The following is a 23,310-nucleotide window of genomic DNA, read 5'->3' on the forward strand; positions in this document are numbered from 1 at the left end:
TCAGAAACTGGAGCCCAGCTGAAGTTGGGTTAGATTTTTTGGAGCCAAGTAGTCTGAGCCAGTAGCATCCATGTATTTCATAAAGGCAAAGCTTTGATGTGAGGCTGTCCCCCTGTGTGCTCAAGTTCCTCTGCCAGGGTAGCTGCTCAGAGCTGTACCCTGCATTAATACCAGAGCATGGCTGTGCTCCAAACTATGTGTCTCCTGAGAGCAGTGAAGAGGGAGGAAAGATACATGGAGTTTGCAAGGATGTGGTGCCTAGGTAAGGGCCCTTGGGTTAAGGTTTTAGGGCAACCTCTCTCAAATAAATCCGTACCATAATATATAAAAGAATATATAAATTCATAACACAACATATGTGTATTACAGAGTTTCTCTTCTGGATATGAAAATGACGGACAGGCAGATATGGAGGCTGGAGAAAGGAGCTTGCCCTTGGGAAACAGAAATATCTAAGGTAGGGCCAGGTGGCAAGACTGGCCAGCACACACACCGCATCTCTGCTGTCCAGGCCAGGGAGGCTGTAACTCACAGGAACAGATCAGGGATACTTTTTAGATTGTCATCAGTTTCAATATCTAACAAAGTATCTTTACGCTCCTTCCACATTTCCTGATGTAGTTTGCATTCTCCAGTTGTTTTTGTACCTAGGAAAAATCCCATTTGCTTTCCCCAGTTTCAGAGAGTTTCCCCAGTTTCACAGCTTGCTTTGAGGCTGGCCAGATGACACAGAGAGAGGGGTTTTTGCAGCCTTCTAGTGACATCAGCCCAACAGGTACTGGCTCCGGCTGAAAATGTTGAGATTTAGAAATCAGCTCAGCCTGAGGAATTTCAGGGCCAAGGAAATTTTTCCGATATTTATGATGAAGAGCCACATGAGTGCCCAAGAGAATAAAGAACCACTAAGAAATTTGGGTTTCTCATTTGGGATTGGGATTGTCACCTAGACAGGACTGGATGCTGTTATTGAGCTCTCTGTTGCAGCCAGTGAGTGCATGGCTGGGCTCCGCAAAAGCAACTTTTGGGGGTTTCCCCTGGTTTTGGAACAATGAGGACAGTCTATGGAGGTTTTGTGTCCTATAGCTGCATACAGCATTTTATGTTTTGAGAGCAATTTGAGTCGTTTAGTGGCCTAGACCATGCCATGGTGGAGCAGGGTGAATCACAGAATCAGTTAGGTTGGAAAAGACCTCTGGGGCCATTGAATCCAACCTTTGCCCAAACACCACCATGTCAGCTAGACGATGGCAAGAAGCGCCACCACATCCAGTCTTTCCTTAAACACCTCCAGAGAGGATGACCACCTCCTGGGGCAGCCCATTCCAATGTCTAACCACGTTTTCCATGACTAATTTCTAACCTAAACCTCCCCTGGCCCAGCTTAAGGGTCTCCTTTCCTCACTAGTTGCCTGGGGGAAGAGATCGACCCCCAGCTGGCACAACCTCCTTTCAGTTGCTTGTAGAGTGATAAGGTCACTCCGAGCCTTCTTTTCACCAGGTTAAACGCCCAGTTCTCTCAGCTGCTCCTCACCGGACTTGCGCTCCAAACCCTTCGCCAGCTTCGTGAAAACGACGCCGTGGGCACCGCCTCGAAGCTGGTCAGATCAGCGTTATCATCCCTGAACGGGACAAAAGAACTCACGGCAGCGGGGCCGGGCGCAGACAAACCCCGCGGCCGCCAGCTCTGCCCCTGGGCACGAACCCTCTCCTCGGGCGTGTGCCCCTTCCCCCGCACGCCGCCCGCCCGGTGCCCCCGCCGCTGCCGAGTGACCCCGCTGGGCCCGGCCCCTCCTGCCGGGGGCGGGCGGGGCGGCGCCGCCGCTGCGCGCTGTGTGCTGGAATGCGGGGGCGCCTCCGCCCGCCGCCGCCGCCAGCAGCGCCTCCCGCCCGCCCCGCCCCGCCCCGCAGCAGCCGCGCGGCCGGGCGGCCCCGCGCCGCCGGTGGGTGAGTGAGTGCGGCGGGGCCCGGCGGGGCCGGGGAGGGGGGGCCGGGAGCCGGGCGAGAGGCGCTGTCCAGGGCTGATCTGCGGCCGGCGGGCGGGCGGGGGCGGCCGGGCGGGCCGGCCGCGGGGCGATCAGCACCACGGCTAAGGAGCCGCGCCGGCCGCGGGGGCGCTCGCCGGGCCGCGCCGCCGCCGGAAGGCGAAGCCGTCGCCGGCCGGGCCGGGCCGGGCGCCGCCGCAGGCCCGGGGCCCGGGAGCAGGCCCGGGGTGCTGCTCGCTCCCCCTCCCGCGGACGGGCATCGGGTGGGCGCGGCCGCTGTGACCTTGCCGGTACCGAGGCGCTTCCTCCGCTCCGCGCCCCCGCACCGGCGCCGCTGCCCTGCCCTGCCCGCCGCGGGGGGAGGAGGAAGCCGGGCGTCCCCACCGGCCGGCGGACGCGGGCGGGCCGGGGGCGGCGCGGGGAGGGCGCTTTGTGTGGGCAGGCAGAAAATGGCCGCATGCCTGTCAGGCAGGGAGGGAGGGAAGGAGGGAGGGTGGCGGGGGCACGGCCCGGCCCGGCTTCCCCGGCGGATGTGCGCCGGGCCGCGGAGAGGTCGCCGCAGGGCCGGGCCGCCCCCTTTTGTTGGCGGCCTTGGGCCCGGCGGGGCCCTTGGGGCGGGCGGCGGCCGGACAGGGGCGCTCGGCGGAGCCCGGCGGCAGCACTCACCGGCTGGCCCTGCACCCCCCCATGCCCCGGTGTCTGGCGTGTCGGGAGCCGCGGGGCCCGGCCCGGGGTCACTCACCTGTCCCGAGCCCCGCCTGGGCCCCCGTTGTCAGCGCCTCCCCCCCGTCCTCCACAAGGTGGGATCCTGCACCAGCCGTAGGGAAGAGCTCAACCGCCCCTTGGGGCAAAGAACGAGACCCCCCAGCCCCGGGTTCTGCTTCCCGCTGCCCCAGCACCTCAGCAGAGAGCTTTAGTTTTTTGAGGTTCCCTGGAAGGCTGCTTCGACAGTACACAGCAGAGGAGACTTTTCCACACTCAGATACTTACAGGTGTTCCTTTTCTCTTCCAACAGAATTACTGCCATGGCAACTCAAGTGCTGGGACAGTCTGGTGGGAACGGCCTCTTTCCCGGCAGTTCTAATATTGGCATGGCATTGTCCAATGACATGTATGACTTACAGGACCTTTCTAAAGCTGAGCTGGCAGCTCCTCAGCTTATTATGTTGGCAAATGTGGCCTTGACGGGAGAAGTTAGTGGCAACTGCTGTGATTACCTGGTTGGAGAAGAGAGACAAATGGCAGAACTGACGACGGTGGGGGACAGCAACTTCTCAGATAGTGATGGAGAGGGTATGGAAGATACCCAGGTTGCAGAGAGTGACCGTGAGGCACCTGAAAATGTGGAATTAAGCTCCCTTGAGGTTCCTAGTGTGGAAACTCAAGGTCCAGCTGCTTGTTCCCCTCCCAAGACTCCCAGTGTGGACAAAGATGCCTCATTGGAAGCACCGGGTACCCCAGAAAGCACAGAGGACAAGTGTAAGAGCTTGAAGAGCAAACCATTTCGTTGTAAGCCTTGCCAGTATGAGGCAGAGTCTGAAGAGGAGTTTGTGCATCATATCAGGGTTCACAGTGCTAAGAAGTTCTTTGTAGAAGAAAATGCAGAAAAGCAAGCACAGGTGAAGGAGTCTGATTCCTGCACTGCAGAAGAGGTGGATTTCTCTAAGGGCCCAATCCGTTGTGATCGCTGTGGCTATAACACTAACAGATATGATCACTATCTGGCTCACTTGAAGCACCACAACAAAGCAGGGGAAAATGAGAGAGTCTACAAGTGTACCATATGCACATACACTACTGTCAGTGAATATCACTGGAAAAAACACCTAAGAAATCATTTTCCCAGGAAAGTGTATACCTGCTCAGAGTGCTCCTATTTTTCAGACAGGAAGAACAATTATATCCAACATATTCGAACTCACACAGGTAAGTTTTTCATCTTCTTTTGACTGAAGTGCAGTAGGACTACTGAGAATCCACGATAAATGAAGCAAGCAGAGTCTTTTTGCAAAGTTTGTTCTATCTGATAAAGCTTTGTGCTCTCTTCTCTGGTGCTACCAGCTTATACCTGAATGGAATTTGCTTTGAGCTCCAGTCTGTAGTCCTAGAGGACTGAGGAAATGTCAGGTGCCCAAGATAAGATGAAGGTCATTCTGTTTAGTAATTTTCAGCCAATTTTTTGAAGAAGACATGACAAAATGTACCTGTGATAATTGTCAGAGTCCACAACACCGAAACCTGTGTAGTCTAAAACCAAAAGAAACAGATTTTCAAAAGGTGCCTGAATCCCATAGGTAGTTCTGAAAGTGGTACTTTTAGACTGAGCTGAAACTTGACTACAATGTAATTACAGAGAAGAGCGAGCTGATATATCCATGCAGAGGAGTCCTCAAGCATCCACAAAGTCAGAATAAGAATTGAACAGTGAATTAATTCCTTTTAATGCTCAGAGGCTTCATTTTTTCTGGGGCCTGCATCACTGCAGCAGCCAGAAGTAGACACACACTTCTGTTGCCCTATAGGAAGCCTTCCCGGGAGTCTGGCCTGATTTCCTGACTTCTTCTAACCTTGGTTTGTAATTGGAAGAGACAATGTGAGGCCCCTTTTTTCCCTGGTGTATAGCAAGTGGAATCAGAGGACTGCAGTGTTGCTGCCATCCTGTGAGCTGGGACCACAGGTGGCTTAGGAAATACATTGCTTTTCATCAGAGAGCCTCACCACCCTCACACATGGGGAGTTCTGCCGAACCAAAACTCCTTTTAACAAGGGGTTATCACAGCCATCTCACCTCTCTGGGCCATGGGGTACAGTTACTTGGCCTCCTGATCCCTTTTGTGGAAGTGAGAGGGCAATTCAGAACTTCCTTGCTGCTTCTTAGGAACTTTTATTTCCACTGTGTCAGGGCTTTACTGTGGAGAGGGCTCACTTGCTAACCATCTTCTAGGCTGCTCACTGACTTGGTTCCCCTTTATTGTAGACTTTGCTGGATGAGCAGAACGCTGGGGAATTTCTCCTTTAAAGTCATGTTTTGTCACAGCAGTGGCATGAATGGTTTGGAGGTTTCAGTTCAGTTGTCTGCAGCTGTCTGGAAGGGATGGGTACTCCGGAGGCTTTGGGGCTGGGCTTGAGCTTAAGTGTGCAGGAGTTTGTGTTTGTCAGCTCGCTTTAGTGTCTGCTTTGTTGGGGCTGGTAGGGTCTGCTGGGAATTTAAGTACTTTATTCTTTCCTTAGAATACTGTGTGCTGTTGTTCAGTGGATACCATTAATTTCAAACTCAGTCTGTCTAAATATTTTTTTTCTAAACAAATAAACAAAGTTTATTGTGAGAGGTATTAGGAAAATGGTGTTGTTTGTCCTCCAGCTCATTTTCTTTTGTGTGTTTTGTAGGAGATAACAGGAAAGAGACCAGGTAAAAATGGCAAAATAGGAAAAAGCCTAAGTGAATCTTGTGGGGAGCTCATGGCCAAATGTGAGCCAGTGCTTTGGTTCCTGTCTAGTTTACATTTGCCTCAACTTTAAATTAATCTCTGCTTGTGTTTGTAGATGACATTAGGTCCCCCTTTCTGATTTCTGAAAGTGTTTGTTGAGTTTTACAGGAACTACCATGAAAGCATGTTTGCTGGGGAAGTGCTCTGTTATAACTGCAGTTGACCAATTTACCGATGAACTGTATTAAACTTTTTAAAAAATCAAGCGTATCCAGATCCCCTTTTTCTCCTTTGAAGACAGTTGTGCAGACAGGATTTCTCGTTCTTTTAGTTACTGTAATTTTTTAAGCTGGAATGAGTGATTATGATTTCAGCATGTTTTAGTGTACCCTTGTAGGTGTTTCTTTGCTACTTCATAACTACATAGTTAAGTTCTTTCAGGCAGTTCTTGCTTGATTAAAAACTTCCAAATATGTTAGCAGAATGATTTAGGAATGTGCCTTGTTTCCATTGGTTTTGTGGAGAAGAGTGTTAAAGCTAGAGTATTAGAAGAATATACCTTCCTGGCAGGTATATTTTATACACCAAGCTAAAAGTCTCTGCCAGTACTAATGTCTATTGCCTTAAAGAACACAAACAAAACCAGAACACACAAAAAATCCCTCCAAACAACCCTCACCCTAAAAAATCCTGAAAAAACACCCACAGCTATTTTATAGTCAAAAGTATTTGCAGACTGTTTACATAACAGTATTGAATTTAGTAAAAACTGTCTGAATGATACTAAAATAGCTTTGGATTGCAGTTTTCATTTAAAACTAAAAAAAATATTTGTTGGGAAAAATAAATGGGTTACATCCATCCATCATTTTCTTCCTATTTTATAGGTTCAGAATATTAAAGAAGAAAGTTGGAATTGTTTGTTTCTTTGGTTTCCTGATGGCCAATAGGTTAAATAATTTTGGATACATGCTTTTCTTTCTCTCCTGCTTTTGTGTTCTTCATCAGACTTTTTTGTGGGGGAAAAAGAGGGGAACTGCAAAGAGACATCTCTTTGCAGTTAATTTGATTCTGTTGTGTTAGAGCCATACAATTTTCTGAAACACTGACTGTACAGAGTGGAGTTTCACAGGATAAATGTGCTGCTGCTGCTGCTGCTGCTGGAGAAAGGCAGTCTCAGTTTTTTACCTGTATCCTGGGACTTGTTGGTTCAGCTCACTAAAATGGAGTAAAGGAGTAAAACTACTCCTTTCCTCTTCCCCAGGTTGGTTTTCTGCTGGTTAGTGAATTTAGTTGCCTTACTAATGACACATGCAAATACCAGAGCATGTGGCCAGGAGCAGGGAAGGGGGCTGCATGCTAGTACCTTGCATGATTGGGAAAAATACCAATCCTTGGCATGTTTGGGGACCACAGGAAGACAGGCAGAGGTTATCTGCCTGCCTGTTGTTGCTTGCATTCATGTTGGAAAGCAGGTGTCCCAGAACCTGCCGTGTACTGAATATACCTTGCAGCTTGTGACAGTGCTTGTGGGACAGGCTGCTGACAAATGTTTGGGACCTTGGGCAGAGGGGTGTTTGAAGGACCCTACAGATGGTCATAGGCTTGTCACCTGGGAAAGCTAAGTCTGGAGGGGCCTATCTGCTGCCCAGTGGCTGGCTGGAGGTGTTCAGGACAATCTGTTCCTCTGCTGCTTGGGCAGAAAGGACTCTTTGTGTCAGGGACAGATCTACCTGGGCTCAGTTTGTGCTCGTTAGACCTTTTATACCAAGTTTTGACTTGATTTACCTGCTGATTCTGGAGCTGTACTACAGGCAAGACAGTGCAGCATTATTCTCTTTCTTTTTTCTTTATTTTGCTTGTTAGAAGAAATTTCTAGAAAACTTCATTGAAAATAATCTGAAGGGCTGTATAACTAAGACATCTGCTTCAGTCAGTCACAATGTTCTGTGTCTAGTTTTGGACTGGTTTTGGTTTGGTTTATGGTTGTTACTTTTTTTTTTGTTGTTGTTGTTTTTTTTAATTTAAATTTTGATTGTGAGAGGAGATCTTTCTTGCTTGCCACTCTGTTTGAAGTTTGATGGAAGCAGATTTGTTTCAAGCAGATGGGACTTCTAATTGCATTATAAAAAAAGGCTTTATCAAGAGGTTGTTGAGGAATACCTTTGGTGCAGATAGCTCAGTGCGCAAACTGAGAGATCAGGTTTTGCTCAGGGTGAGGGCACAGAGAGGCCATGGGTTACCATGGCCATGGGTTACCAACCCTGTACTGGTGGTGCCAGCCAGATGGATGGACAGTGAGAGACACAGCAGGAGCCATGAACTGCCAACCTTTTGGATAACAAAGTAGATGAAGACTGGGGAGGCCAGCAAGGTAGATGGACATGGAGAGGCTCAGCAGCAGGAACAGAAGACTGGGGAGGAAGAGTTGTGAGGGTATAAAAGTGCAGGGGTTCCACTCTTGGGTCCTTTTTGGAGGCAACAGTTCCAGGTGTTTCTGTGTTACTGTGCCATGAGTAAGTGGCTTTATGGAATGGGACATCTGAGACTGCTGTGGGAAACCTGGGGTCAAACTGGTAAGGAAACCTGGTCTGACTGTGTGTGAGTGGGGTGTGCAGGGAGTCATGGGGGCGCCTGTTGGGTCACTGGAGCCTCTCACCATGAAAGGGCTTCAGTCCCAGCACTCTGGCCTTGGGAGTGTGACTCTTGAGAGTCTCCTGCATGGTCAGACTGGGAACTTTCTTTAACAAGATGGTCTTAAACTTGTATGCCAATGTCAGTGTGCCTGTTCATTTGCATGGAGTTAAGTGCCTGCTTGAACTTTGGCTAGATTGGGGCTTATTTTGTAAGTGTCTTCTGGAGAGGTTTTTTTAATGGCTTGTTTGCATATAATGAAACAGCTTGTAAAATTACAATACAAATCTTTTGGGGAATAGTATTTGACAGAACAGCCTGTACAATGCATTTAATTCTCAAGTGGCAATAACACATTTTAAATTAGTTGTGGTCATTATACTTAAATCTAGTCTGTTTTGTTGGCTGTGCCCTATGTAAAAAAGGCCACGAAAGAAAGCCTGTTTCACATTCCTAATGTTGTAGGTAACTTTACAGATATGAAATTTCAGGTAATGGGAAGAAGATATGACTGAATATTCCAGGACCTTTGGCCACATATTTTTTAATTGTAAGGAGTCATTTAAAACCAAAACCATTTCTTTGTACCAAAAGGACTACCCCTCCCTTGAGCATGACTTAATCTTATTGTGTGTATTGCGCCAGTCTCCTACCTTGTTTTAATTGGTAAGGGAGGGGAGTTATGGTTGTTAGGGTGAATTTACCTTTAAACTGCTGATCTAATCAAGAACGATAGTCTAAATGTTTGATGGAAGGAAGAAATGTGGAATTAATCTGCATTACAAAGGCCACTTCTGCTGCTGTTTTGGCACAGGCCAGCAGTGGAGCCTCACATCACACACTGGCAGATGCAGATCTTTGCTGCTGCAGATAGAGCTGTGCCTCTGAAAGTGAACACATACCCTGTGTGCCAGGCTTTTGTGGATGTCCCGGTCTCTGTGATTTGAAGAGCACCTTGATTCTATACCTCATGTGTAGCAAATTTATCAAAATGCTGTAGTGTAATTCTGGCTATGATTTGAATAAATACTAGGACTGAGTAACTTCTTTTTCCCTTTTCAGCTTCACTCCTCTCTTCTCTTGTGGATGTCCACCCAAGACTAAAAAGTGTTTGTAGGGAAGACAGTGTGCTAGCAGTTTGGGGCAGGCACCCTGGTGCTTATCCAGACCTGCCCAACATGTTAATTATAAAACTGTCTGCCTTTGTTTGCAGCTTGTCTTCACTTGAAGAAGATTTTCAAGTATCATTGTACTGATACAATTTTTAGCTACAATTGCAAGCTGACTGTCCTCAGTGGAGATATAATTTATGACCGTTTAGTTTCCATTAGTTCTCCAGAACCAGTAACTCTTCAGGCAGGGGGTTTTGAGTCTTTTGAAAGAAATGTTTATGCTACACTTAAGCTTTTGCTAGCAGCGTAATTTCACTGATCAGGGCATCATGCTTTTCCATGCTGCAAACTATTTTCACTCTCCCAGTAAAACTTTGGAAGTAAAGACCTGCTCTGTCTGCACTTGTCTTCTGGTAAATGCAAGTCCATGTGGAATGGATGATCATATCCCATCTTAATCCAAATTAAATATGGAGGTTTCAGGTAAGGTGTTAAGCAAAGCAAGAACATACCTTGTTTCCTACAGGATCTTTTGTGCATCTTCTGCTGTAGGGAAGTCAGGTCTTGTGGCTTAAGGCTTCCTAAAGTTGTCTGTCCTCACAATCTTTTGACTGAGGTTACAGTTGACCCCAGGTGGACATTAGGATGTGCCTCCGTCATATCCTGCCCTTTTACTACCCTCATTCATAAGGCATGACACGTTACAGTGGTCTGGCTCGGGCATTTGCTTCTCGCTGTCCCTTTGCTGAGAGATAACATGCCTTCAAATACAGTGTGAGCATCTGTGACAGCCTCCCCTGTGTGGCTTGGTAAGCAAGTTTGGGAATCTGCTGTGTTTCAGTAACTACTTTGGTGTTTGTTTTGCAGGGGAGCGACCCTATCAATGTGCGATGTGTCCTTACTCCAGCTCTCAGAAGACCCATTTAACCAGGCACATGCGCACCCACTCAGGTTGGTACGGAGTGGCAGCAGCATGGCTGAGGAAAGGGGGTGGCTCACGGTATCACAGCGTGGCTGCAGTTGGGGGAACCCCTGGAGCTCATCTGGGCCAGACCCTGCCTCCAGAAGGGTCACCTAAAGCAGTCTGCCCAGTTCTGTGTGAGATGCCATCTTAGCCAGTAAGGCCTGGGCTTTAGCTTCTTTTTTAATGGAAAAGGTTGTCTTGCTAAGTGTTATGAATAAAACTGACAATTGGAATATATCTTCTTCTTTTTACTTTTCAAGGTCTATTCTGATATTCATAGGGCTGCTCTAGTAGTCCTAGTAATCTAGTAATAAATACAACACTGTGATGATATAGGAACAAATTCTTGTACACTGTCTGCTGTCATAGCTGATTTCAAATCACCAAAGCTGGGAATATTTTGGGTAGCTGAGAATCTCCACTGTGATGCCTAGGATTGCGTCTCATCCAGGAGTTCTGAGGGAACTCTTAGCTTTTGTTTAGTATGACACGGTGATGTAAATTAGTGTCTGCTTATGGCAAGGAGACACAGGAGAAAAAAGCAAACTCAGAGGTTGTTCACAAGTGACTCAGTCTTGTGGCCCTAAAAGCCAAAGTAGCAACTTTCACTACCCTTTATTTCCCATTACTGGTCGTGAGCTGTGGTGTTGCAAACATTTGCTGTCATGCTCTTGCAAATCTCTTTTTGAATGAAGTAACAGCATTTTTGGGAGTTGTAGCACCATAGACACAAGCATAGTCATCCTTTATGACTCTCATAAGGGAGTTCAGATAGATCTGAGCCTGTGCTTTGATTTGTTTTTGTAAAATCTGAATTGACCAGCCCTAGGTGAATTCCTAATGCTGACAAACAGGAGCTGAAGTCTCCTGAACAGTAATTGTCTCAATTTCAATTGATGAGGCTTTTAATTGAAACCAGGAGACAGGCAATTTTAACTGTAGTAGAGAGGGTCTTGGGCCCATTAAAAATAGCCAGCTTTAAAATGACATGTCAGTATTTTGGTGTGAGAATTTTGGGAGCATAGTATCGTGCTTTCAGAAACAAAAATAATATTTGGTTGAGCCTCTGGTTTGCAAATGAACCACCAAATTTGCAAATGGTTTGGTCAATACCGAACCTGGAAACCATTTCATGAACATATTGCTCTGCCCTTGTTCTGTGCAAGGATGTCTCAACTCCAAAGGAGGTAAGGAGTGGGATCTGTCTGTGGCCCCTGCCTCAAAAGTCTCTGAGGGAAGGCATGACTTTTGCTATTAGGGGTCTTGTCTTAATAGCTCTCCTAAATTCTATTGTATGTTTTGTTGCATTGCCCAGGCAGCTGCACCTTTTCCACGGCAATTTCTGGACTCCTGCAGTTGACAGGCTGGGTGTTTTAAGGCCCACGGGTGCTGTAGCTTTCTTCCCATATCAGACAGCAAATGGCAGTGGTTTAGAGCCTAATTCACAGCTGTTTTTAGCCATCTTGGTACATATCCTTTTCACTTGCACAATAAAACCCAGGATTTAGTAGAGGCTGTGGACACAAGCTCTTCACATGCTGTCTTTGAGTTACCCAGTTGCAGCTGCCTCTGAGCACTCTGTGCACTTAGAACATCCTGTTCATGTGTATGTAAGAGAGGCTGTTCTTGTCCTCCCCCAGTGCAGTGCAGAACTGTTCTTTGAAGTGTAGGTGATAAAGGCTCTGTACTTGGATAAAGGATGAGCAATAAACACATCAAGCTTAAACTTGTAGAAAATGTCACCAGGAAGTGGGAGGAAAAAAGAAGGAAGTGGAGAGGGAGGGAATCAAAGTAGCTCTTCTTTAAATAATAAATAGGTGCTGCAGACAGACGTGGTGATCTGGACTCTTACAACAATTGTCCCCCTGCTTCCTGCCAGGGAGGCAGCACAGTCTTTTCTGGAGTTTGTGAGGGTGTTGCAGATCTTGTGGTTAACACACAAACAGGCACCACATCTTCAGTGCAGGCTGGCTGGTCTCCTGAGTCATGCCACAGAGCATGCTTGAGTATGGGCAGTGGCTTGCAGGGGTGGGAGAAGCACTATTATAACATGAGCAGAAGGGACTGGAGTAGATTTTCAACATACTGAAGAAGTAGCATGCATTAGTTCTGCAGATCAGTTTTGAGATGCTGGTTCAGAGCTCAGGAGCATCCCAAATTCCTCAGCTAAATTTGCACATACACATGCTCCCAAAGTATTTCTGGACTTGAGTTGTTGCATTAGAAGTGTTCTTCCTATTTGTTTTGATGTGTAAGGGGAAAGCTACTTCTGCTGCAGTGGCATGCGCTAAGCAGACCGTTTCAGGAACACTTCTATAGGAGTCATTACACTAATATAAATGCAGATTTTAATAGTAACATGATGGCTGTGGACTGCATTTGGTTGCCTTGCCACGAGTAGCCTGCAGCCAGAGCACTATGTGTTTGAGGCACCAAAACAGTGAACAGAATTTTTTCAGAGGTTAAGATCATCTGGGCGCCCCTTTCATGTTCTTAGGTTTTGCTAGCTTCTTTTCCTTCATTTCCTTTTCAATGCAAACATGAAGTATGCTAAATCTGTATAAAGTTGGACTTTATTGAAACGTTTGTGTGAAACTGCTATTCATCAAATGTTACATTTCCATTTTTCTACAATGCATTCAATGGACCAGTTGGGTATGGATTCCATTTGCTAATATTACTGTAGAGAGATCTCTGCCGGTATGTATGCCTAGCCAGAACCTGTGACGTTGTTACTGCTTGTTTGGTTTTGGATCCCCTTCCTCCCAGCCCTCACTCCTTCTCTCTTTTTTTTTGTATTTTGTTCTTAGTGTCTTGTGAATGTGTTTGTGACTTGTGGATTTCTTATGTTGACTTTGCTTAATTTTAAAGGCGCATGGATATTTTTTTTTTATCCTTTTCAAGTTTCATATTTCTATATCTGTATTAGTGGGAAGTAAGTGCCTCACAACCAACCACCGTGCTTAATAATCACCATCATTCCCTTCCGTCCTTCCTCCCTTAGGTGAGAAGCCATTCAAATGTGACCAGTGCAGCTACGTGGCCTCAAACCAGCACGAAGTGACTCGTCACGCGAGGCAAGTGCACAACGGGCCAAAGCCTCTGATCTGCCCGCACTGTAACTACAAAACCGCTGACCGCAGCAACTTCAAAAAGCACGTCGAGCTCCACATCAACCCGCGCCAGTTTCTCTGCCCTGTCTGTGACTATGCGGCGTCTAAAAAATGTAACCTGCAGTATCACATCAAGTCCAGGCATCCCGATTGTTCTGACATCACCATGGATGTCTCGAAGGTGAAGCTACGGACTAAAAAGAGCGAAGCTGACTTTTCTGAGAGCGGTAATGACAAAGCAGAGAAGGAACCAACGAAAGGGGATTCAGCTGCAAAGAAAACTGAGAAAATTGTGAAGGTGGAGAAAAAAGATAATTCGGCAAAGGAAAAGAAGTCGGCGAGCAATGTTACTGCAGGCCAGGTGACAACCAGAAGTCGGAAATCGGCTTCAGAAAACAAGGAGGTGGATATTAAAACTGAAAAAAGTACTGAGAAAACATGTAAAACAAAGAAGGTCAAAAGAAAGGCAGAGACTGAGGCAACTTCCTCAAAACAAGAGCCTGCAAATGATACCTCAGTAGTAACAAAAAAGAAAAAGAAAGTGGAAGCTAAACCCAGAGACTGCCCGGAAGCTCAAAAAAGTGATGTTGCACCAGAGGAAGAGCCTAAAAACCAAAATTCTTGCCTCAAGAAAAACAGAAAAAAGAAAGCTCTGAAAATTAAGCACAGTAAAAAAAGCAGCAAACCTGATCAGGAGAAGATTGAGGAAGAAGAGATGCCAGATGAGTATCCTATCACAGAAAAAGATGGAGGTGTGAAGCTGGACACTGAGGGCAGTGACCAGAAGGAGCAGGATCCCACTGACACAGTGGCATTAAACAACAATGGTGGTCATGCTCTCAGCGGGGAGAGCGCTGATCCCAAAGAAAACTGCATCCAAGGTCCAGGGCAGCCTTGTCTGCCAGCTCAGGATGCAAACACAGAGGGTGAGGTAGAGGACCAAGAAATGCCTGCGACAGTAGGAGAGAGTGAAGACACTGGTGGTGCAAAAGAGGAGGAGAGACAGGCAGACAAAGGGGAAGACACTTGCTCTGAGGAATCTTCTCATGCAGCGTCTTCTGAAAAAAGCGTGGATGTACTCATGGATGTGGTACCAGATCTGGCACCTGAGAAGGAGCCAGAGGAAACTGTGGCAGAAACTGAGACTAACTCCAGCCTGATGGACCTGACCAAGACATGCCTGCCAGCGACAGAGTCAACAGGGGATGCTGTGCCAGCACCTGTGCCCACAGAAGGGTGTACACAAAGCCCTAAAGTGGCTCTGCCCTTACCTCGGGATAACACAGCCGTGAATGAATCTCAGGAAATGGATGAGGATGAGGGCATCCACAGCCACGAAGGCAGTGACATCAGTGACAACATATCAGAAGGAAGCGACGACTCGGGGTTAAATGGTGCTCGCTCTGTACAAGAGGAAACAAGTCCAAAGATGTCACAAGGAGCTCCAGACCCCGTGGTGGCCAGGGAGAACTATGTGTGCATTTTTTGTGACCGCTCATTTAAAAAGGAAGGTGAATACAGCAAGCACCTCAACAGGCACTTAGTTAATGTGTATTATCTTGAGAAGGCAGCAAAAGGGCAGGAATAGAAATAGCTGTGGTTTGGGGAATCTTCTTTTGTAAGATCTTACACAGCTTATGTAAAAATACTGTTGATTTTTTTTTTTAAGCACAGTTTGCTTTAGTGTCTGCATTGGTTTCTTTTTTGATTTAGTTTTTTTTTAAGTTGAAAATATTTTTGACAACTTTATGTGTCATGATGAACTCATTAACTATTGGATCTCTTAATTAGAGAAAGCAGGTGAGGTGTATGAGGTTGTGTCCTATAAAGTCACTGTAAGCTTCTAGTCTGTTAGCTTATGCAGCTCTTTTATAAACTGAGTTTTAGGAACAAGACTGGAGCTAACAATATACAAGTTGGATGTTTATAGAGCCACTGGCCTAAGTTGCTTTTTGTTCTAGCAGCCAACTCTCTTTCTCTCCCTTTTTCCCTTTCCCTTTTTAAATTTTAATTCTTTTCAATGTATCTTGATGTTCAAAGTGTTAAACTACTTGATAGTTTTTCTACAAGGAAGATAGCTTCTATTACATAAAGAGCACTTTGTAAAAGAAATCAAAGTTGGCTAGTGATGAACATAACTGTTTGAGCTAATTACAATTATGAACGTACATTTCAAGTCCCCTAAGTGTGAATGATGAGCCAAAATTTGAGAGCAGTCCTTCCAACTTTTGATTGGAGAACCTCTGTCTTGATTAATATCTTAATCACTGATCTGTAATTGGCTTTGTTGTGGGGGAGCAAGTTTGTTATTTTTAATTCCTGCTTTTTGTTTTTTGATTGTGCTTTAAGGGCTTAAAATGTTGCACTTGTTTTTGATTTTTACCTATGCAGTTTAATCTTCTAGGAATAGTGCTTGTGCAGTATATGTACACTTTATATATGCATGTTTGGTTTTGTATGTGTAAGTTTTTTTTATTTGGAAACGTTCAGACTTGTTGCTTACCGTGGGACAAGTTTCTGTGGCAGTTTTCTGTGATGCTCCTTACTGCAGATTTTTCTTGTTTTCCTGGAGTGTGATTAACTGTGCATGAAGTTGCTGAAATTATGAACTGCTTGGCTATGTGTTTTTGACTGTGTTTTGAATTGTAGAGTCCTTGAGCAAAATGCTACCAATGCAGTTCCAAAACACTTTTACAGGATTTATTCTGTCATGGAAATGCCACTTCTGATACTTTGAATACACATGCAGAGTAATAAATTCTGATTTATAATTTGGGATCACCAGCCAGGAAAATAATCTCTCAGTGGAAACAGTCTGCAGATTCTGCAAGTCTGGAATTTTTTTTTTCCCCCTTCCATTTTCATTTTTGTGGTGGACAGCAGTCAAATTTCATGAGCTTTAAAAAAATAAAATAGTAGCAGTGATATAATCTAACATCTCATACACAAAACTACCCAGCAAACAAACAAAGATGAATCAACTGTAAGCAACAAACCTGGCATTTAAAATCTGTAGGAATTTCTGCTCTATATGAATTCAAGTTGCATTTAATAAAACCATCCTGCTTCCCTGTAGAGAGAAACATGCAAGTTATCATATTGTCATCTCAGGTCTACATGTCATATGAGGAGTTTTTAATTCTAAACAGATTTAATTTTCAGCACACACAAATGCAAGAGAGATTGCATACCTGACTGCTTGTAGCCAACCAGTGGCAAAATGTAAACAAAATCCAAACCAGCAGGGAAGAAGCAAAACCCTCCAGGTCCCATCTGTGCGCTCTTCTGACTGTCATTAGCTGCCTTTCCAGTGGGAGCAGTTGGGGACAGCTCCAAAGAAGCAAATTTGGAGGCAGGTGTTACTTGGGGAGTGGAGTTGAAGAGCTCAGACAGCATTTGTCAGAGCACTTTATTGCAAGTAACTCTCTCTGTGTAAGCTCTGGAATAAACCCCATTCTTCACTGTGTTGTCCCCACAGCATCTTCTCCTCCAAACAAACCCACTGCTGTGAATGAATTGAGAGCAACAATGCTACATTGCTTCTGCTTTTGGGAGAGATTGGTAATAGGAGGCCAAAGATTTGAGAGGGAAGGCATCCCTCATGGCAGAAATAAGTTGTATAATGTATAGTGAGTTTCTGTTTGCATAGATAGTGTTCAATCCTTACCTTGGCTGTGACAATCATTGTCAACTCAAGATCAAGTTGCAACTATATTTATGTTAAACATTAAGAAAACAAACCTAGTTGAATTGTTTTCCTTAACTACCAGTTGTAATAGTTTTAGATGTATTTTTTTCTTTGTAATAGTATTTCTTTATATATAAATGTTGCCACCATTTGTGAGTGATGTAAGCAGATGCTGGGAATTCCAGTGCTGTGTAGAGGTTTAAAGCTCCCTTCCTATCCTTGCGAAGAGTCTTTGCCATTTTGTGAGAGACTTCAAGGACTTTAGCTGTGTTCAAGTAAACTCATGGACTGGCCTGATAATTTTTTCCTGTTATTTTTTTAATGAAAACGATGCTGTTAACTGACTTTAAAGTTCTCTCTGTGAGACAAAAGCAAAGGTCGTTCTCTGAAATACTGTGCTGCACATTTCTGTGAAGTGGTCAAGGTTTCAATGCTTGATCTGACAAGAACTCTTCAAAGACAACAATTGGCTCCTCTTTGGCGGAGTTTCCTACTACAAGATGAAAAACTGAAAATAAATTATTAACATATTAAGAAGAAGAAAAGTCGATTTTTTTCTATCTGAGACCTATCAACAACATCCTGAACTAGCTAATCTCGGTGCAGAGCTGTGTTGGAATTCTCTGCAAGGTTTGGGATTATGTTACAGTAAAAAGGCAAGGATGTAGTGCATTATGTTTATCTCAAATGTTGGGCACTGCTAATATGAGTATTTGAGGGGGAGTGTGGGTCACGTAGCCCACCATATAGGGTGGTCTTACATTGCTGTGTCTCCCTTTGAACAATGCTTTTTTTTTTTTTTTTGGTCTTTTTCAATATTGTTAAATTATTTTGTGTTGGTTTTGCCAATGCTAGCATGTTTGTGTTTTTTGGCAATAATACCTGTATTTGTGTTCAACCTCCAATATGTGATCGGAAGGATTAGCATGCTGATATACCCCTACACTGCCAGCCCTTGGTTGAGTCATGTGTTTTGGGCTTTTTCTGTATGAATCTATACACTCAAACTAACTGCCCTGAAAAATGATCAAGAAATGGCTAGCTAGGCACCTAAAATCCGTGGTTTGCAATTGTTGTTTCTGGGTTTTGATGATCTAGGCTGGAACTTCAGTCATTTAAAGAAGAATGTTTAACAGCTGACAGGCCAGATAAGATACAGTAAAGTCATTGATTTCAACTGATTTAATGTAGCTGAAAGGTATTAAATCAAATTCAAGAGTTTTCTTGAATGTCAGTTGTGTAGATATGTGGCGTGGATATGATATTAACAGAATCCAAATAGCTAAAGAAATTGTTTTATGTGTACATATATTTTTCCCCCCTCTAAAATTACACTAGCTAACAAACTTTTGTAAGCTGGCATGGAAACATGTTTATGATGTTTAGTTGCACCATGTTTGATGCTTTTACAGTGCAATACTTGTATTCTCTGAATTAAACCAAAGGTAATTTTTTTTCATGCTCTCTACTGTAGTGCATGACAGTCTTTTCTGCGTTTGTAATAGATGTAAAACGAGCCAGATCATACTTCCTGTTTTTACCTAAATCATGTATAAGAAGTCTTTTGTTTAAAATGTAGTATAAAGTTAAACTAAATTGCATTATATTAACCTTTACAAGTGTATTTTCCTAAGCATAGTTATGATTAAATAAACTTTATTAAGGAACCTTCAGCTTCTATCTTCCACTTATTAATGGCCGTGGAAACCATTTTTAATTAGAGGCAGGAGCAGTGCCAGTGTCATTGACAGAGCTCCTGAAGACCTCAAGCCAGGCAGGTGAGCCTGGGGGAGTCAGTATAGAGTTGCCAGACTTGACTGCAGACAGGGACAGTGGCTCCAGAAATATGTTCTTTTTCCTTTTCAGCATATTGTTTTCATTTCTCTGCCCACTCTAGTAAGGACAGTGCGCAAAGTGGGGGCTGCACACAAATGGACAAGGTTCACATGCAAAGGTGAGTCTGTTTGTGATTTGGAAGGATGGGCCCAATGGGCATGAAGGGCAATATTCTCTGCCACTAGAGAAGTGCAGCTAGATGGCAGCTGTGGAATTTAAATTTGGGTTTCAGGGCTAATGCAGGTGACAGTGGAAATGAGGGTTTGTGAGCTGTGTGGTTGTTACTGAAGCAGCAAGGAGCAGGGTGCAGTGCTGCCGAAGGACATAGCCTTGGGGGCTGCAGTGTGGCACGGCTGGCAGTGCCCAGACAAGGGGCAGCCTTGGCTTGCTTCTCCTGTAGGCTGCATGTGAGCAGTTTATGGTATGGACAGAGAATGGGAGTGGTGCCTGAGCCTGTCCACAGACTGCAGGGGAGATGTAAGAGTGTGGCACAGAGATGGCAGGGGCTGGGTACCTGAGTGCCTCTTCCTGTGCTGAGTTAATGATTTCAAACTGGATCAATAGAGGAGGCCCTGCCCTTTGTACCACCAGCTAGTGCTGCCCCCCACCCTCAGGAAAGTGTTCATGGGACAAGCTGGCTTATCTAGAGAACCCAAGTGGGTTGGCAACCTGAGAAATCATTTTCCCTTAAAGCTGCAGTCAGATCATCCTTACCTTTGACGAGTTCGTTGCACCCTGGCAGAAAACCTGCCTTTTTTTTTTTTCCCAGTAGAAAACCAGGATAAAACCCACTAGGCTGAAAACATGCTAAGAACCTGCTTTGTGCAAAGTTGTTTTTTAACAGGACCAGGTAACCAAGCACAAGTGCATGGCTCTGCAGTACCTTGCAGGCCAGCAGGAGATCCTGCCCACACAGTGAGCTGCCCAAAAGGTGAGTTGGCTTGTGTGAGGGATGGCTTCACTTCCTGATGGCCTGTATGGGGAGAGAGCAAGCTCATGTCTTAATTCAGCTGCCTTGTTCAAGCTTTGCTAATGCTCTGAAGGAGCTGAAATGCTGGGTTCCTGATTTTGGTTTGGTGGTTTTCTTTTGTTTGTTTTTAAAGCTTAGCCATGCTGACATAAATTGCTTTAACACAGTTCTTGTATGGAAGTGTATATATGTATAAGCTATGTATAGGAAAAGGTAGATCTAAAAGGATAGATCCTTCCCTTGCCCAGGTTGTATTTTTAACCTTAGGCAATTGTGCTCTCTGCATGTCCTTGGCTGGGAGCACCAGACCTGCAGCAGTGCACCCTGGCTCAAGCCAGGCAGCTGAACCTGTCCCTTGCCCCAGGGCTGACCAAAGGAGCCTTCTTGGTCTCCTTTCACCCTGCAGAGGTCAGAGTGCTCAAGCTGCTGTCACGTGCAGCAGAAGCTGTGCTGCTGCTCAGGGACAAATGAGGTTCATTGCTGGGTTGCTTTCCATCAAAAACAGCCAAAGGAGAGTTACAGCAAAACCTGGAGTGGGAGGGTAGTGACGGTCCCTTGGTGGGGATGCCAGGGACAGGGATGGTGACAGTGCCCTGAGTCATTGCGGAGTGCAGCTATCAGCTCATATATAGATGTCACCCAGCAACTTAACTCTTCAGGTGAGACCTCTTCAGATGATTTTAATAAAAGACTGGACTTTGAGTAGGTGCTGATCTCTGGGAACTCAATGTCAGCCTCAGTTTTAGCACAGTAGCTGGAAAAATGGAGAGTACCTCACTTCTGCTCTCATCCCTTCCCATCTTCTCTGCCCTCAAAAAGAAAAAAGTTAAAATCTCATGAAATCACCAACAGCCTTTAAGTTCATTTTTAGGTGACTAGCTTCCCTGCTACCCATGGCAGAACTAGAGACATGTTTGTGGTGGTTTTTTTACACAAATCTGCTCTTTCTCTTGCTCTACTTTAATTCTAGTCTCCTGAATTCTTTGTCACAGAATTTTCATTCAAAGGTTTCTATGCCTTTTTTCAAGCATTAGCCAGCAAACCCTGGAAATGCTCTGACAATTCAGGAAAGGATTGCCACTGCTTTACACAACAGTCTATGGAGACAGGCAATGTAATTGAAGTTAAACTAAGAGCTTAGTAACTTACAGCACAGATCCTGAGACTTGTGACTCCTATTTGCCACTTCTAATTAAAAAAACAACCACCAAACCTTGTCTTTTCTAAGCAGTGCTGGTCCCTACAAGGTGTATGCATTCCTGGGCTGCTCCTCCAAGCACCACTCCAGGGGCTGGGGGTCTCCTGTTGGTTCCCTGACATAACCCTTAGCCCCAGGCAAGGTTTCTTGCCTCGGCATGAACTTGCAGGGTATGCTTCCTTCCCTGGCAAGGGCTGAACTCCAGTGAAACGCCCCTGGGCTGGCTGGAGCTGAGCAAACCCCTTTCTAGGGGTTGTACCTTGCTCTGCACTCCGTGGGTGTGACTCAACTCCTGCCTGGGAGCTGAGGGCACAAGGTGACCTCATTTGGAAATGGACACCTCTCTCTCCAGCCAGCTCTCTTCAGGAAAAGTCCCCTGCTTTGTCCTTGGGTCTCTCCAACCTGATGATCTTCTCTGTCATCTTCTGCCTTTTCTATAGTCTTTAGTGTGTCTCTCACTGCTGTTATTACATGATGTGGCACTTAAATCACCAAAACTCAGATCCCTGATTAAGAAGAAGGAGCTCAGAGGAAAGGAAATGTTTTCAAAGTAACCTGGTTTTGACCTCCAATATCTGCCAGTGGATGAAAACAATGGGGAAAAAATTTCGGGTCAGTACAAATGCTTGGTTTCAACTTTGAGCCTGTCATTCAGTGGCAGTTCCACAGTGTCTTATAAAGAAAGAAGATTTTAAAACTACAACTGTCTTCCAACTCCTCTAGAAAATCTTTTGGCCTGATTTTGATGTTATAGACCCTAAAATGGCCTTGGATACCTTGATTAATTTTCCTCTAAAGGAAAATAAAACAACAACAGACCAAAAAAAGGGGACAGAGTCACAAAAGCCTTTGGTTGACCAAAACCATCTCCTCCTGAAGATGGGTAGCAAGAAAGAAAAGATGTGTCCAGCTCTACAGGTGATATCAATCCTCAGAGGGCTGAACACTGCACTGTTTCCCTTCTGGTTTGTGCCAGTATGGAAGCAGAAGAGCAGGCAGGAAAGGCAAGGGACCACTAAGGGACCTGACTGGGATGAGATGAGGAGCCTACAGTGAAATTCACAATGGAGCAACTTGTTGTTACTAAGGGGGGAAATCAAGACAGGCTTCCCCTCGGCTGCAGCCCACCTTCACGGCTGGTGACAGGGGCAGCACCTCCCACCTTGGTTTCTGCAGTGGAACCAAAGCCCTGTCTCACAGAGGAGACAGAGAGAAAGGCTGGTGTCCCCACTGAAGGCTTTTCAAAAGGTTCTTAAAGAGGACCAGTGGAAATTCTCCTTGTTGCCATATGAGCAGAGACTGAGAGCTGACAACTTCAGCAGGGAGGAGAGAAAGCCTGGGGGTTTGTCTGGATTTTTTTTAAACTGAAAACTTTGGATTTACAGAAAAATCCATGTGGAAATGTGGTTGACCCTTCCCATTGCATCTTGCTTTGTAAGTACCACTCTGTTGGGCCCTGTATACTCTCTGCAGTTCATTAGATATCCACCCAAACTTGATGCAGATGCGCACAACGCAGTGCTACGTGGTGTGCCGGGGGAAAAGCCACTTAAAAATGGTGATGCCGAGGGTAGAGCTCTCGTCCTTGTAACAGTATTTGTAGATTAGGTGTTGCCAGAGATCTCTGGCGTCCCGAGCCAGGATTGCCGGGTGTTTCAGGCAGGAGGGAGCTGTGCAAGCCCGCAGGCATCACTAGATGGTGCCGCAGTCCGCAGCTGCGGCGCTGCCCTCGCAGCCCGAAGGAGCGGCAGCTCCGGGCTCGGGCGGCGCGCCGGGCACCTGGCTGAGCACAAGGAGCCCGGAGGTAAGAGCAAGAATCGACTGCGGTTTTCACAACCTTCCTAGTTAGTGAATCGCTTCTAGGCAAAAATCCTGCCAGCAATATGATCACGTTTTCAAGCAGCTGTAAAATTTTACACATGAAGCAAACGGGCAACTCTTAGGAAAGGAATAACAGCTGCAGCAGAACAGGTATGTGACATGTTTATGTGATCCTGAACCCTAGGAAGCCTCCCTGTTACCCCACTGTGAGGAGTCAGAACGTGGTGCAGAGCACTGACGGTGCTGGTTTCTGTGTGCCCCCCGATACTCTGAAAAGGAAATGCATCTGGAAGCAGGAACAAACACTTCCTCTGAACAGTATTCTTCCAAGAACATCCAGGGAAACAGAGGCTGTCAAAGCTGTGAGCCAAATGACAACTCAGTTGGTTCTTACCCACTGGGTTTGCTTCCACCTGATGAGAATTTGGTTGTCAAAAAAAAAAAAAAATTTAGGAAGAGTCAAGTGGACAAGAAAGTCTGGACTTTTTTTTTTTTTTCCTAAGGAATATTCCTAAGGAATTTTTCAACCATTGAGCATTTGTCTGTGAGTTGAAGTAGGATTTG

The 23,310-nt window shown here is 45.5% G+C and overlaps 1 protein-coding gene across 2 annotated transcripts; it reads left to right on the plus strand.

Annotated features, from left to right (window-relative positions):
- Positions 1 to 1,894: 1,894 nt before the first annotated feature.
- On the plus strand, positions 1,895 to 18,477 carry REST (RE1 silencing transcription factor). 2 transcript variants are annotated; one of them, XM_084204947.1, is made up of 4 exons: positions 1,895 to 1,940; positions 2,998 to 3,908; positions 10,024 to 10,107; positions 13,125 to 18,477. In XM_084204947.1, the coding sequence occupies exons 2-4, from the start codon at positions 3,008 to 3,010 to the stop codon at positions 14,819 to 14,821; spliced, it is 2,682 nt and encodes an 893-aa protein (XP_084061073.1). In that variant the 5' UTR covers positions 1,895 to 1,940; positions 2,998 to 3,007; the 3' UTR covers positions 14,822 to 18,477. The 2 variants fall into 2 exon arrangements, with proteins under 2 accessions (XP_084061073.1, XP_084061072.1); XM_084204946.1 differs by having other exon boundaries at positions 1,903 to 1,944.
- The last annotated feature ends 4,833 nt before the right edge of the window (positions 18,478 to 23,310 follow it).

This window comes from Fringilla coelebs (assembly GCF_963513975.1).
Source record: "Fringilla coelebs genome assembly, chromosome: 4".
Lineage (NCBI taxonomy): Eukaryota > Metazoa > Chordata > Aves > Passeriformes > Fringillidae > Fringilla > Fringilla coelebs.